At 42.3% G+C, this 15,039-nt stretch overlaps 1 protein-coding gene across 6 annotated transcripts in view; it reads right to left on the bottom strand.

Moving 5' to 3' along the window:
• Positions 1 to 15,039, bottom strand: part of akap6 (A-kinase anchoring protein 6) — a 234,481-nt gene that overhangs the window by 39,927 nt on the left and 179,515 nt on the right. For all 6 annotated transcript variants that reach the window (XM_020713576.2, XM_020713577.2, XM_020713573.2 and 3 more), the window contains 2 exons: positions 9,805 to 9,951; positions 7,966 to 8,226 (listed from right to left, as the gene is read on the bottom strand). In XM_020713576.2, coding sequence (XP_020569235.1) covers positions 7,966 to 8,226; positions 9,805 to 9,951 — 408 coding nt within the window. The remainder of the gene's footprint in view (positions 1 to 7,965; positions 8,227 to 9,804; positions 9,952 to 15,039) is intronic.

Below are 15,039 nucleotides of genomic sequence, written 5' to 3'. Positions count from 1 at the left end.
AATAAAACACCTGGGAATTTTTAAAACAAATGAACAGTATTTATAGTTTCCTCACTACAAGTCTGACAATAAATGTATCTTTGTAACGTATTATTTTCAGATTAGATTTGCCTTCCTTAAACTCGGATCATTCAGTTTCTTTTTGTTTTAAAATCTTTCCAGTCACAACAAAATTCTGTGTTTAGGGGATCAATCCTAACATAGAACCAGAGTCACATTGGATGCACCTGTCAGGAAGCGGAGGTGTAGGAGCCAAAATACAGGAAACTGGGCTTTAAGGCAGAAACGTAAACTTTTCATAAATAAACTTAAACAGGACAAAAACCATGGAGAACCAAAAAGCAGATTACCTGACATGACAAAACTACAAACCAGACACTTCTACTCACTGAGGACAGTTAACAGAAATGAAGACGACTGTGGATGATTAACATGAACCTGGAGTGATTGACAGGAGACAGAACATGACCAAAAACACCACCGAAGAACTGAACTAAACTGCAGAATCCTCACAGCAGCAGTATGAGACAAACAATAAATATTAATAATAATCTCAGCATTCTGGGGATAACGCTTTTAGGATGTCTGTGTTTAAAATGTCACAATCTGAATTAAACTTGATTCCTGTTGATTATGCCTGCAGCACATTGTGTCACTATTAACAGCCTCCAGTGTTTTGATGTCTTTCAAGTCTTGGATGAAGTGAACAAACTCATGTTGACAATTATTTGTTCACATTAAAAAAATGACATTGGTTTCTCTCACAGCAGCTGAGTATGTATCTATCAGTTGTTTATTTTAACATTTTTCTAAATTTCTGCACCATCTAAAGGACAATCGTTTTGTCTTTGCTGCCCTTCTCCACCTTTGAGCCCCTGTCCCTCTAAAATCCTGTGCACGTCTCTGGCGCAGAGACAACAAAACCAAAAAGTGAGAAGGTCCACGAAAACGCTCAATGTTTCAGTCTCCAGAATGAGCTACACGTTTCATTGCCAGTACCACTTGCCTTCCCCCCCTGAGAGCAGTTGTGCTGGTTCTCAGATCCAGCCTGCACGTGTTAATAATGTAAGTGTGTGTCTGTGTCAGTTCAGTCTATTAATTCTTCGTGTGTCTGGCCTCCAGAGCTTTTCACTACAATAGAAAGCCATTGGAGGCCCGGGGTCTGCCGGAGGAAAGGCGTGCTGATGCCGTATCTTACAAGAGTGCTAATTCAATTAAGTACAGACCGAAGAAGGGAGGGGGGCCCATGAAGAAAACACCATGTGCACAAAGAGAGGAAGTCTGGAGGTTTGTCTGAAGCAACTGGACAGAGGAGGCTGCAGACGATGCAGAAGGAGAGTCATGAAGACAGAGTTTAGGTCTAAGACTCACTCTGCTGAATTTGTTCACATTTTTCTTTATTCTTTGAAACAATCACTCTTATAAAAAAATCATTATAAATGTGGACAGATTATAAACTCCTTTGAATTTAGTATATTTATACATGCTTATAAATGTGAGTGCACATTTTTTAAAGTGCTTTTAGGTTAAAAAAGTGATACACAAGTATTAGATCCTATTTAACATTTACCATCAGCCAACAGAGGTCAATAGGGGGTGAGGGCTCTCAATACCTGCCTCAGAGTGCCACATTGGGGGATTGGGGGGGCAGGAATAAGAGTGCTGGAGAGATAGAGGAGAGGAGCAAAAAAAAGAAAAAAAACAGTACAAATGTAGCATTGAAAACTAAAGGGAAATTTGATGGGTATCAGTCATTTCAGCTGACCTCAAACATGACTAAACCCTCATGGGTGGATGTGGACTGTCTGCAAGTGAGAAGTAGGAAGACCTGCACGAGGCAGGTGGCCCGCAGGAAATTTGAAGCTTGTAGATCACTCAGTGAGGACGTAGACAAACGTTCATGCTCATTTTTTCTGAGGCACGCTGCGGGTGTCAGGTTGTATCAAACTAACACATTCTCCCCCCAACCTTTCATAGATGAATGCATGGTAAGGACCCCTCTTCGCGTCACATATTGACACTTAGGGTGAGCCCGCCTCATCATTGACGTGGTTCCTGATCCAATGGAATGACTTTGGTAAAGTTTTACAGATTCTGACTTCAGCCTTAATAAGAAGAAGAAAAAGAAAAAGAAAAGAAAAGAAAATGTGTTTTTCTTTTCCCTAATAAAGTCTGAAAGCAGGTCTCCCATTGGTATAAAAAAGGAATTAACGTGAAATTACTTGTATGGTTGAAAATGTGAATCTAGCACAAGCGTTTCAGGATCTCTTATTTACAACCTATCGAAAAACGACAAGGTGGGCTCGGCCAAAGCGTCCCCATGTTACATGGGGGGGGGGCTGTCCATGTGTCCATATTTGAGTTGGGTGAGAACACATTGACCAAACACTACATTTAAGGGTAAGTAAAGGTGAAGCAGGTGAGGGACAGACGCATTGCACTGATTTTTTTTTCCAACCACCCCCCCTAAGACCTACACACTGTGCAAGGATCCTGTTGGTGCTGTTCACGTGATAGGTGCATGTTCCTTGAGCACCCGTAGCATGCACAGCCTGACTGATAAAAATGAGGAAATTAGACAATTAGCGCATAATTTGCTTGGACATCCTATGGGCACTTACGTAATCACGTGCACATTCCGTGTGGGGCTGGTGTGTGCACTGTACTAACAACTCCAGTGCAACGTCAGGGCACCGTACGACAGCCTACACCATAAGCTTGTAGGTGCCTGTAACTTACGATTTCCCTACAAATACTTCATGATATTCTTACCACACGCAAGACAACCCTTAAAGCAGCCGTGCGAGCCTCAAGGGAACCGCAAGACACACCTGTGCCTCCCTTAGGATGCGTCCGCACCTGACCCTCTGCAGGGCAACCCACAGTACCCCCTGTATGGGGTTCATGTGACTAAGGCATAAATCTACCAGGCGTTACCTGGTTCAGAACTCCACAGTTCATTGAACCTTTTCTGTGTCGATGTGGATCCTGAAGGCCTGCCACTAATTCAGATGCCGTTCTCTCCAAACCATCCCTACTTATTCTTTAGAGGTTTAAATTACAAACGTGTGTGTGCGCGGGGGGGGGGGGCTTTTTCATACAGCTACACATTAATAAACTGCAGTGCAGAAATTGAAGCTATTCATGGGTCCAAACGTCAAAAACAGACAGACGATTGCTGAAATGGAGTTGACTTCTGTTGAAATGCAGCTCCTTCCGTCTCTCCATACAAATGACTGCTATCAATACTTCCAATCTTCATTTCTCCAGATGCTCACAGCCTCTTTCTGCCAGAAATCAATGGATTCCCACTGAGAGTTGTGACAATGATCAAAAGTAAGAGGCTGACTTTCTTCAGATCAACTCTCATTTCATCCAGTTTCATCATTAGGGCTGCAGGACTGTGTGTGTTCCTGCGTGTACAAATATGTTTGTGGAACTATGTTTGCACACAGCACTGAAGCTGCTTTGCAGCCACATCAATACTAAGCTGCTTACAGCTTGAGTGATGGTTAGATTCTGTCACACACCAGAAAGTCAAAACCACGTCGTACACAAACGACTTCTGATTGTTAGGTCACTCTGATACTCTCCTCATTATTTTTTTTGTAAACTTCTGTCAAACTTTCCAAAGATGAACTGAAGATCTAGAAAATATCCGGTTTAGATATTTCAGCGGGTAAATCGTAATCCTGTCACAGGAACAAAATCGTCCAATAGTTTAAAAAAAATACATTCATTTCTGTTCCATTTTTATTCAGATGTTTGCCCTGTTCTCCTCCTTCCACTTGTCTCATCCTTTCACTAACTTTAAAGAGCCGATATCATGCTTTTCCTAAACCATTCAGAGTAAACAATATCCAAATATATGATTATAAACTACCTTTGATATACTAAAAAACATTTTTTTAATGAAATTCTTGTAATGACCTTCCTGGAAGTAGACGACTCGATCTCTGAGGCTCCGCCTTTCTCTCCGTGTTGGTACCGCCCATTTCATGACATCAACCTAGAGCTGGCCTCGGCAGCCTGTCTCCGTTTCGCCCACGAAAAACAGACAAAATCTGAACTTGGTGACAGCAAGATGGTTGTGCATTTCGTGCATATAAAATTAAAGCTATTTTCACGATCACTGCAAGCTCCACGGAGAAAATATGTGTGTGTTGGCCTGGAGGCGGGGCCGGAGATCGTTCTTGTGGATGGGAGGGGCTGGTGATCAGAGAGCAGGTTTTTACAGGAATGGATCAAAATACCGCTTTGTGGCTATTTTTTGTGAGTAAGCCCTTTACGTCTTTTAACAGAACCCCCCCCAAAAAGGAAAATGGTAAATGGCGTATAACTAAATAGCGCTTTACTACCTTCTTGAAGCCTAAAATGCTTTATAGTCACAGTTCCATTCAACCCTTCACACACACGTTCACACACTAATGGTTCGGTGTCTTGCCCAAGCACACTTCGACGCATTGTGGGCAAGGTGGAATCAAACCCGCGATCAGAGGTCGACCTCTGCTCCACATACTGATGGTCCAGTAGGGCCTAATGTTCATCCTCGTTCCAGACTGAGGTGAATTTATTGTCCAACTCCCCCTGGAAGCCCTTTAGAGGCCTAAACGTTCCTTGTCAGCATTGAAGTTGAATGACACTGAATCTTAGCACAGATAACTACACCTAACACAGCATGACATCAGGACAGAGGATGCTGCTTGGGTTCAGTCCCTGTTTTCGGAAGCTCTGTTTCTGTTGAGACGCTGTCTATCTTCTTCCAACCCTTCTTGGTTTGTTTGCCAACTTTCACGGCTTGTTGTGGAGGATTGTACATAGACAGGCTGTTTGTAAAATGTGATTAAAGCAGAAATCCTTCTCATGATTACTGTATGAAAAGACTGAGGTCTAGTTTGTGCTTTTAATGGTCCATCAGTACATTTACTTATCAGTTTTCAGCTGTATCATATGAGGAATTCAATGTTATGAGACTCAGCATAACATCGTATTCTGTTTTTTTGCTTTTACAGGGGTCTTGTGGTCGTATCTGGTTTTGTGCGCCTGCACAGTTTGTGTCACTCTTCACCATGTTTTTATTCATCTTATGTTTACCGAGAGCGGATGAACTTTCCAGCACGCGAGGGTCCATATACATACTTAAATTGCCCTATGTGTAGAGGGTAAGTGCACGTACATGTGCACGTGTGTGTATATCTGTGACTCCACCTGTCAGTCACCCAGCGGGGCCGGTCTAATCAGACATTCACTGTGTGATGTGAGCTGATTAATATCCTGTTATAGTCTGTCGGCTTTAAGGCTAACTGCTGTTTCCTCGATACATCTTTGTTGGAGAAGAGCCCCGCTAACATTTGGCCTCGTTAAGAAGATGCATTATTAGACTTAGCAGTAACTCACAGGTATGCATGTACGCCTTGAGTACTTGCTCTTGCATATGATCTCATCAGGCAAGAAGGAAGTCAAACCAGAGACAGATAAAGTTACACAACAAAGGTTAAAGGACCCAAAAACGTTCTTAAAGATTTACAGTGACCCCCCCTCACCTCACCTCCCAAGCCGCTACCTTTGGTTTCAAGACTTTATTGACCTAGTTTTCAGACAGATGAGGTCTAATGGGTTAACCAGTCGTCCAACACCAAGATTTATGGAGATTTATCAAACTGCACGCATTCTGAACAGAAGACGCCGGACGAAGGAGATCGATTGACAAAGTCAACAGCCAATCAGGGCCCAGAACAAAGTCTGCAGTTTAAAAAAGAAAGAAGAACGCAAAACTGCATTGAAAAAGGCTGGGAAACAGCAAGACAGCGAAATGTAAACCGCTATATAGCACAAGACCACTTTACTTTAATTACTGCTAAAGAGATGAAAAACAGGAGAAACGTTGGATTTTGAACATTGGTTTTTGTCACAGAGGAATACTCTGTGTGCTAACGTTGTTGAATGTAGCTTTGCTTTCGAAAAATTGTCTCATTTATATGTTTTCACAAATCAGAAACTTTGTTTCATTGAGTTTTCATCCTCTTTAAAATATTTTCTTTCATCTCTAGATTTTGTTTAGGATCCATTTAAATGTGATTTTAGATTTTCCCATAACTGTTAAAATGGAGGCTGAAAACCAGGCACCAACTTCCTCCTCGCAGAACTTCTAATGCTTGGCGGATGAATGAAACAAAAAAGAATGGTACAACCATCATAAACCAATATAATAATAAACGGGGACAAAAAACAAAAATCCAACAAGTTTGGAACCTGTCTAGCAGCGCAACCGTAACAATCAGGCATAGGCCACTCCAGGCTTTGTGCCGCTTTTTCGAATGTTCTTAAACATACCATAATCTGGCATCTTCTAATTGGCTTGACATACTTGAACCAATCAGTCGTGAGAAGGGCTTGGATATCTGAAAATCGTGCAGACACATTGGCCCATCATTAGATTATTGGGAGCCATTCACTATGCAGAGAGGGTTTGGTATAAAAAGGAACAAGAAATCCACATGTCCAGTAGGACTGGTTCAGTTGGTTTAATCCAGATTTACTAGTTCTTTAAATTAATTTATTCCTTAGATTAATTAATTTCTTAGCAGTCATAGAAGCTTCTTTAAGAAGGAAGCAATGGCATTTAAGACACGTGACCAATGAGAAGGCGTGTTACCATTGACTGTATATGAGAACTGGACTGAGTTATTGAGTGTGACGTCACCCATAGAATAAGGTTTACTTCCAGCCCTAACCAATATGAACTCCATACAGTTGCTTTTGCGTGATATGGACGCCGTCGTGTTGGAGCCAGATAACGTCAGTAAGCAGCGATTGGTCTGAAATCTGTCAATGAAACACTTGGAAAGACGGATCCAGCAGGCACCACATACTTTTATTGAGGCGTTTGATTTGTCAGTTTATAACTTCAATTACTAGAACTTCTTTGGCTTCTTGGAGCTAGTAGCTGCTTCCTGTTTGGAACACCAGGGCGGAGGGGTCACTGAGTCTTGTTCTTATTTACAGTCTCAAGACCGATGTGGAGGAGAGAACCCAGTAGTAAAACTTTCTTTACAATTAGTAAAACAAAAACAATGTGAGTTACGTGTTCTTTTTTCTGTGGCCCGGTACTAAATGAACCACTGAGCTGGTTCTGGTCCACAGCTCAGTGGTTGGAGACGATTGTTGCTACAGCATCTTTCCTGTTCTGAGAACAGGCTTTTCCAGCATTTCTTGGATCTTCTGGATCTCTGAATGCTTTCCTCCTCCACTACACGTCATTGTAGTTCATCCTCCATCATCGTATATGATGTGTGGTCAGCCCCCCTCCTCAGAGGGGCAGCTTGTGTGAGAGGATCTTTGTACTTTTAAGTTATCATCATTGAATAGCCTTACCTATAGCCTAACCTTCATCCAGCTCGTTTTCAGGCTCCAGTTACAACACGACCGGCTGTCCAGCATCCCACTTTTCACTTGTTTGCAGAAAAGGTTTCTCTATCCTGAAGCTCACAAATTTCCTGCTTTGTGTCCGCCATAGTTTGCCTTTGTCTCATTTATTGAATATTAGATAAGCCTTTAGTTCTACTCCGGACTGTCCGACTCTGTCTTGATCTGCAGGAAAGTGAGGAGCATGGCAGTGAAACCAAACTGAAACACCAGCATTGCCTGGCATGGCTTTCAGCCTCTGAGCAGCATCTGGGCATCTTTGAGGATGCATTTATAGCAGTTTATTTGATCTTTTTCTCTGCAGGTTTATATGGCTTGTCAGGGCCTGCAAACAGAACAAGAGATGTCCTAAAGTTTGTCCAAACCCGAATTATTTTCCTCCTCAGTTTTAGATGATAAATACTCCAAAGAACTAAAGAAAAGCCTTGATTTTCTGAATTCCAAACTGCAGAAGAGAACAGCAGCGGATGGAGACAATCATTTGAAACAGTACTTTAGTTCTGCTCCAGCAGCAGAACGCCCTGACACTGACGATCCTACCTGGAAGCTCTGCAGCTGCTCGGTGACGTTCTTGTCCTGTTTCTGGCAGGAGTTGAAGATGAGGAGCTCAGTGTCCCGCAGCCAGGCCTTCAGCTCCTTGATACGAGCCTCCAGCTGCTCCAGCAGCGAGGTGGTCAGCGGGGACAGGACCGAGGGCGGTTCCTCTGCGGGAACGCCCCCGCCTCCCAACAGCAGAGGGTTCACGTTCAAAGGCAGCTTTTGCTCAAAAGAACGCGGTCCTGAATGCTCAGAGAGTACTTTCTGCCAACAACAAAAGAAGACAGAGCAGAGAGGGATTGAGGGGACTCCTGCTGTCAATAATCCATTATGTAAAGTAACACATCAATCAATACCTACACGCCATTAATTAAGTACGTTTAGAAATGTGCCGATCGATGAAAGGGCGGGCTGTGTGCCGGAGGACAGTTCACTCATCACATTTTGAGCATGTCATTTGCGCAGCTGTTGGGAAGAAGAGATAATCCCAATCTGCTTGTCGACACTGGAGTCGCTTTTGGTTTTTATTTTTTATTTCAAACAAAAGCGGCTTTTCTCCCGCAAATATAAAAGGAAATTGTTTCGTTAGAGAAATACGACAGAGTTTTAGGGCCAGTTTACAAAAAAAAGTTTTTTTTTAATTACGACTTAAAATCTCGTAAATTTAAGAGAAAAAAGTCATAGATTAACGAGGGAAAACACCAAAATAGTCTGTTATATTAGCATAAGAACGTTGAAAATGCCAAATAGTGCTGCTCCTCCTCAGACGGAAACGTCACACAGACGAAGAGATCTTGTCTTTAATGGAGGAAGAAAGGATTGAAGTGGACAGCTGCAGGGATACCGATGGCTTCATCGGGCTGCAGGGATCCTGCAAACTACCCATCAATAAATAAAACTTTAATAAATTGTAAATCAAGCAAATGAGCTTCCAGACATTTGAACGTTATCAATAAACATTCAGCTCACCAGTAAAACTAAGTTTAGTCGTCTGCTCTGCTGCTGCGAGGCGTTCACGTTTCTCTCATAAATTTATGACTTAAAATCTCGTAAAGTTACGAGATTTGAGAGTTGTTGTTTTTTTTGGTAGCCCTAAAACTCCGTCGTAGAGAAAAACTATCGCAGCGTTTAAGATTTGTAGTTGAACTATCTTGTAAGGATGAGGAATATGGGTCGTCATCTGTGCTCTAAAGCCTAAACTCAACTCGAAGAGTCGTTGGTTTGTTTTCTGGAGCAGAACCCTGAAGTCCAGCTGCTGGCTGTCCTGCAGGTCTGAGGCAGCAGTGGGAAGCGTTGGTTGATTAGAATGATGGGGTGAGGATTGGTGCCTCTGTGGTGTCATGTTTGGTGTTCAGTTGGGTTCTGTTTTCCTCCTCTCTCAGCACTGTTGCCTCAAGTCTGTTACTGGAGACTTGAGAACGAGTTCAACCAACCAATTCCATTGAAAAGTCTATGCAAACATGCGTAAATGCACGTTTTGGGCTTCCACGTTCAAAACACGCACGTTCATGGGTAATAAGCAACTGGATATTGAAGAGCCTATATCACTGAAATTCAACTTTTAGAGCTTTTAAGCGTATTATAATATACATTCGTCTCAAAAACAACCCCAAAGCGTTATATGATCCATTGCAGGCTGTATCTCTTTAACTTTGAAACTTCCTGCTCTGTCATTGCATGTTGTTTCATTTAAAAAGCCGCTGTAGACACTTTTAAACACACTTAGCTGATTTTGTTTTACTGTTTTTACATCCTGCACGTTTTTTCTCTCTGTCCCATCATTTTTCAAGAAAGAAACTCTGTTTGGTTGGTTTGTCAGAATGTGTGTGTGTTTGTGTTTACCTCTAGTTGTTTCCACGTTTGTGTTAGTTTGTGCATCCTGACGTGGAAGGTGGTGGGGAGTGCAGTTCCTGAGCTCCTCAGAGCAGCAGCTCGGCTCAGCAGGCCAGTCCTCCTGCCCTCCATCATCATCATGTCGCAGTGGCTGCTCTGCAGAAGAACCACACACCGAGCGTCACAGGACAGCAGGCAAAGGCAATTCCTATCATGATGCCAGATGATAGACGATCTGCACCTGTAATTATAGTCTAGATAAATCCTCAGTGGTCATTTGAAAGAGTTTTGAAGTCACTTAGTTCTTTGAAGCTGCAGACTTGCAGTTTTAATAGACAATAAACGGATAAATTAATATTATGACACATGCAGGAGTCTATGTCTGTAAATTCAGTGATTTCTTTTTGCTTTTTCCAATCAAGATAAGATAAGAGTGAACGATAAGCCGACATTTATTTTCTTAACCCGCTGTATCCCTTCCGGTGTCACAGGGCTGTCCCAGCTACTGTTGGGGGAAGGCGGGGTGAATCCTGGACAGGCTCCAGTCTGTTACAGGGTTACACAATCACACACTCTTAGTCACATCTAGGGACCATTTAGAGTAATCAATCATGTAGTATGTTTTGGGGCTGTGGGAGAAAACTGGAGTGCCCGGAGAGAACCCACACATGTACGAGGACAACTTGCAGACACCACTTAAAAAGGTCCCAGCCGGTACTTGAACCAGCAACTTCTCACATGGAGGTGAAGGTGCTGAGCACTGCGCCACCGTGGAGTCTGCAGGCTAAACATTGAACTTAAATCCTCTCTCCCTAATTGTTTAAAGTAAAACTTTTAGAAAGGAACATTTTCAAACCCATGAACAATATGGAGAGGATACACCTGTCAATCATCTGCGTGTATTTGTATGGGGGGTACAGTGGTGGAATGACTCTTGTAGAGGAAGCTGTCACCAGCAGACTCTGATCTTCCTGTGCTTTCCCTTTCATTCCCAGCTGTCTGGGGTTCAGTGGAACGCTGAGCTTCTCATAATGAAAAGCCTCAACACAATGGAAGCAGCTTAGTGTGGAAGTGATTCCACAGAAACCTCTTTAGAACAGAAATTGACCATCAAAACTGCTAAAAATTTGATATTTTAATTTGAAGTAATCAGACATTTTTGATACATTTGGTCCAAACTCTGCCGGACCGTTGAGCATGACCTGTCCGTGCTTAATGGTTGAATCATAAGGTTTCCTTTAAGTCCTTTTTCAAGCTTCCATTTCTGAAACCTTTTTTTCATGGGACTAAAAAGTATCTTGTTGGTACTTTGACCCTGAAGAGGCGATGAGGAGGTGAGGCGGGTTCTTCCCAGAGCAGAGGCTCTGATTTCAATCCTGCCGTCTCCATGCTCTGTCCTCTGTTGTTTTCATTTAGTATGCATTAAATCATTTCAACAAATAACATTTAAGCATTGAAAAGCAACTGAAGTCAAAATAGTTGTCTTTAAGTTCCGCTTTTCCTGGTAAAAAAAAAACAAATAGAACAGCTTCTTTGATAGAAACACAAAATTCCTCCTAAAAAAGCCCAGCAGCTTCTGTTTTCTCCTCTCCTTCCGCCTGCTGGTTCCTCTCTCCAATCATTTTGCTGTAGAACTCTGATATGGATAGAAAAAGGACTTTCTAAAGGTTTATGTCTGAAATGTTTTTTCTTTGTTGTGGTTGCTGGTTTCTTAAATAACGCTCAAAACTCTTCCCTTATATATTTTTTTACTGTAAATTCGCTTCCCCTCCTGTTTCTATTTGCCTTATTTGCTGTTTTCTTGTCGCACCCATCCCATTGTGTTTGTCTTTTTTTTTTGCTTAATTCTGCATCTTCCCTTTCCCTCTTTTCATTTTCTGCAACGATAGCTGCTTGATTCCACTCTTCCCTTGTTGTTTATCATTAACTCTGGGGCCCATTTGAATATTTAAATGTGTCTTCTGTGTGTGTGTGTGTGTGTGTTTTTATGGATGAATGTATATGTGTGTTTTGCTGCGCTGTCATCAAAGAGGCAGTGGCCATTTTTCAACGTCAACGTTTCTGATGGAGATGCTATCACTCGGCGCCTCATGGCCATTCATCCCCTTCACTTAGCTAATAGCCGCGCCACGGAAACAAGGACCAACAGCAGAAACAGACGAGTTGAGGGCAAATATGTTGGCATCACATTCCTCCAGCAGTCAGGAAATTATGCAATTTATTTGCTGATGGCAAATATTGATTTAAAGAGGAGACATGGAGCTGAGGGGAGGAGGGGCAGAGAGGGGGGGTGTTGTTTTGTTGTTGTTTTCTTTGTTTGCGTGAAGGATGTCACTGATCCAAAATCAAAGGAAAGAGGGAAAGAAGGAGAGAGGAAGACGATTAAAATGCATGAGATCCGAAGTTTGAGATAAGTGCTGAGAGAGGAATCTTGGAGAAAAATGGGGAGCAGTGGGGGTGGGGGGGCATGGATGGATAGTTGTGATCTATTCAAGCCTCCAGTCAATTTCCATGCAAGGACGAACTGAGCAGAAAAGACACCAACAGAGGAGGTTCACCGTCTCCTGTCTGCAGTGAGAGGAGTGAAGGAAGATTTCTCCCGTCAAACTAATCCACATTCGGACAAACGGGAAGAGCTAAGGTCTCGGACACTCAGGAACAGGACCACACAAATCACCTGAAAAAGAGGGGCTCCAGAAATGTCCGCCATCCGGACATGGGACATACAGATCCTCCATGGATCATACAGATCCTCCACGGGTCATGCAGATCCTCCATGGATCATACAGATCCTCCACGGATCATACAGATCCTCCATGGATCATGCAGATCCTCCATGGATCATACAGATCCTCCATGGATCATACAGATCCTCCACGGGTCATGCAGATCCTCCACGGATCATACAGATCCTCCACGGATCATACAGATCCTCCATGGATCATACAGATCCTCCATGGATCATACAGATCCTCCACGGGTCATGCAGATCCTCCATAGGTTACACAGATCCTCCATGGGTCATGCAGATCCTCCATGGGTCATGCAGATCCTCCATGGATCATACAGATCCTCCATGGATCATACAGATCCTCCACGGGTCATGCAGATCCTCCATGGATCATACAGATCCTCCACGGGTCACGCAGATCCTCCATGGGTCATGCAGATCCCCAAACCATCATTGGACTTGATCCTGAACCTCTGATTTAGTCACCAAGTTGCTCTTTGAGTCTGAGTAAACACAAACCTGCCTCCTAACACAGCTCAAAAACCACTGCACCACAGCCCAGCAGGCAGATCCAGTCAGAAGCACTAAAATGAGATCTAGACATAAGATCAACTGGATCCACTACGATCCATTACATCGTCATGTCTGACCTGGAGTCGGTCCTTGTTCGCACACGTGTTTCTTAACGGAGGGGATGTGTGCGCAGTTTAAAGACAAAACTTCAAAATAAAAGTCTGACCTGTGTTGTTCCTGAAAGCAAACCCGAGTTAGCGCTTTGACAAAACTTCAACAATAACTTCATTATGGCAGAAAAACATGCTTCCAGGTGGTTTACGGGTTTCCTGGTCCATCAGAGCTGTTTCTGTCACAGTCCACTCTGCTCTGGTGCTGTGGTTCAGAGGACAGCCCTTGCTGCACCATGCTCTAACTAGGGATGTCCTCATCGGGTGTCTTCTGCCCCAGTCCGATTCAAAGGAATTTAATTTTGAGAAATGCCAATACAGTCCTGATCCAAAATATTTGTAACATTTCTTTTTTTTACCATCTTTTATCATTTAACACGTAAACAGAGGACGTCTATGAAGTAACTTAAACAATCCTGTAAAAATAGTGCAACTATCAACTCGAACGAATTGTTAACTATTAAAAATAGGTGATAGCTGAGAATTAGTCAAGAGAAAAGTTTGGTGACTGTAACTTGAGTATCTTTAGAACTACTAAAGATTTTTAATTGGATGTGATTTATGTCTCCATTCAATTCTTAAAAATTGAATGAGGATTTTAAAATCATTGCAGCATAAATATGATAATAGGTCTTCATATGAATATACCCTTTTATTAGTTTGGGACGTTTTTGAGAGATTTTGGATATTTTTTTACCAATGTTTCCTGGAGCTTGAACTTTGTAGACGGTCCCTTAGCAGATGTCTCACGTAGAGAAGTGTTTTTCTTAAAAAGATACAAAAAAATGATTTTTTTTTTTTTCTGTTGAAATGCCTTTGTAGGTCGTTTTTGAGTTAAGACAAAATGCAAGATGTACTCACAATAATGATGAAATCAAAATAAATATCTGATCCCTGGTAGGAAGGCCAGATTTCCGTTCAAGTGATCGGACCGATACATCCCTCCCTCAAACCCTTAAGTTGAAGATTTTTATGGAGTATTGGTTTGATCTAGTTCAGCTTTTGTACATCTGTAGCTTTCTGGTTTCCCAGATTCTGCTCAGAAAACAGACAATTATCATCACCTTCCACTTTTGGTGCACAACTCTAGACGAAAATAAAAGAAATGCCAACAATTTCCAGCTTCAGAGAAAAGCACAAGACAGAAAAAAAATCCAGTTTGTGTAAGTAAAACCATTAGAAATGACCTGTGTCGACCCCCGTTTACTGACAATAAATACATATCTCAGCTGAGAAATGGTCACTTTTAAAAGATTATCGATTTTTATAAAATGAAGAACAACTGGAGGACACATGGTCACAGTTTTCCTAAGATGGAAGAAGCAGAGTGAAGGAAAAAAGTAGAAGGCGGAGAGAGAGCCAGAGAGAAAATCAACAAGCAATCATAAGTTTAATTTGGTCTCCATATTAATGAGCATGGAGCTGAAATGTCAGCAAAAATGCAGTCATACATGAAAAACATCTAATGCATTTTCAACATCTTTCTTTCTGCTTTGCCTTACCGATTCATCTTATCCGCCATATTAGAGAAGTTTGTGTGATCTTTATACAAAGTTTGAAGGGGGATGGGGGGGCGTGCTTCCTTGTTCCTCTTCTTCCTCATCTTCATCTCCTGCTTTCCATGTCTTTGTGTTTCCATCTGAACTGTGTCCACACTCATTTTCTTTTGGAATTACTTTTCTGTTTTCTTTTTGTGCTCTTGAGGAAGATTTCTTCTTCATTTGGGAGGGGGGACTCAGTGAAATGTAAGTTTATCTGGGTGTGAGAGACACTGGGGGCGGGGGCGGGGGGTGCAGCAGGGTCTCCAGTTAAGATAGATTTTATAAGCGC

This window comes from Oryzias latipes, chromosome 22 (assembly GCF_002234675.1).
Source record: "Oryzias latipes chromosome 22, ASM223467v1".
In the NCBI taxonomy this organism is placed as follows: domain Eukaryota; kingdom Metazoa; phylum Chordata; class Actinopteri; order Beloniformes; family Adrianichthyidae; genus Oryzias; species Oryzias latipes.
This window is presented reverse-complemented; position numbering and strand designations above follow the sequence as displayed.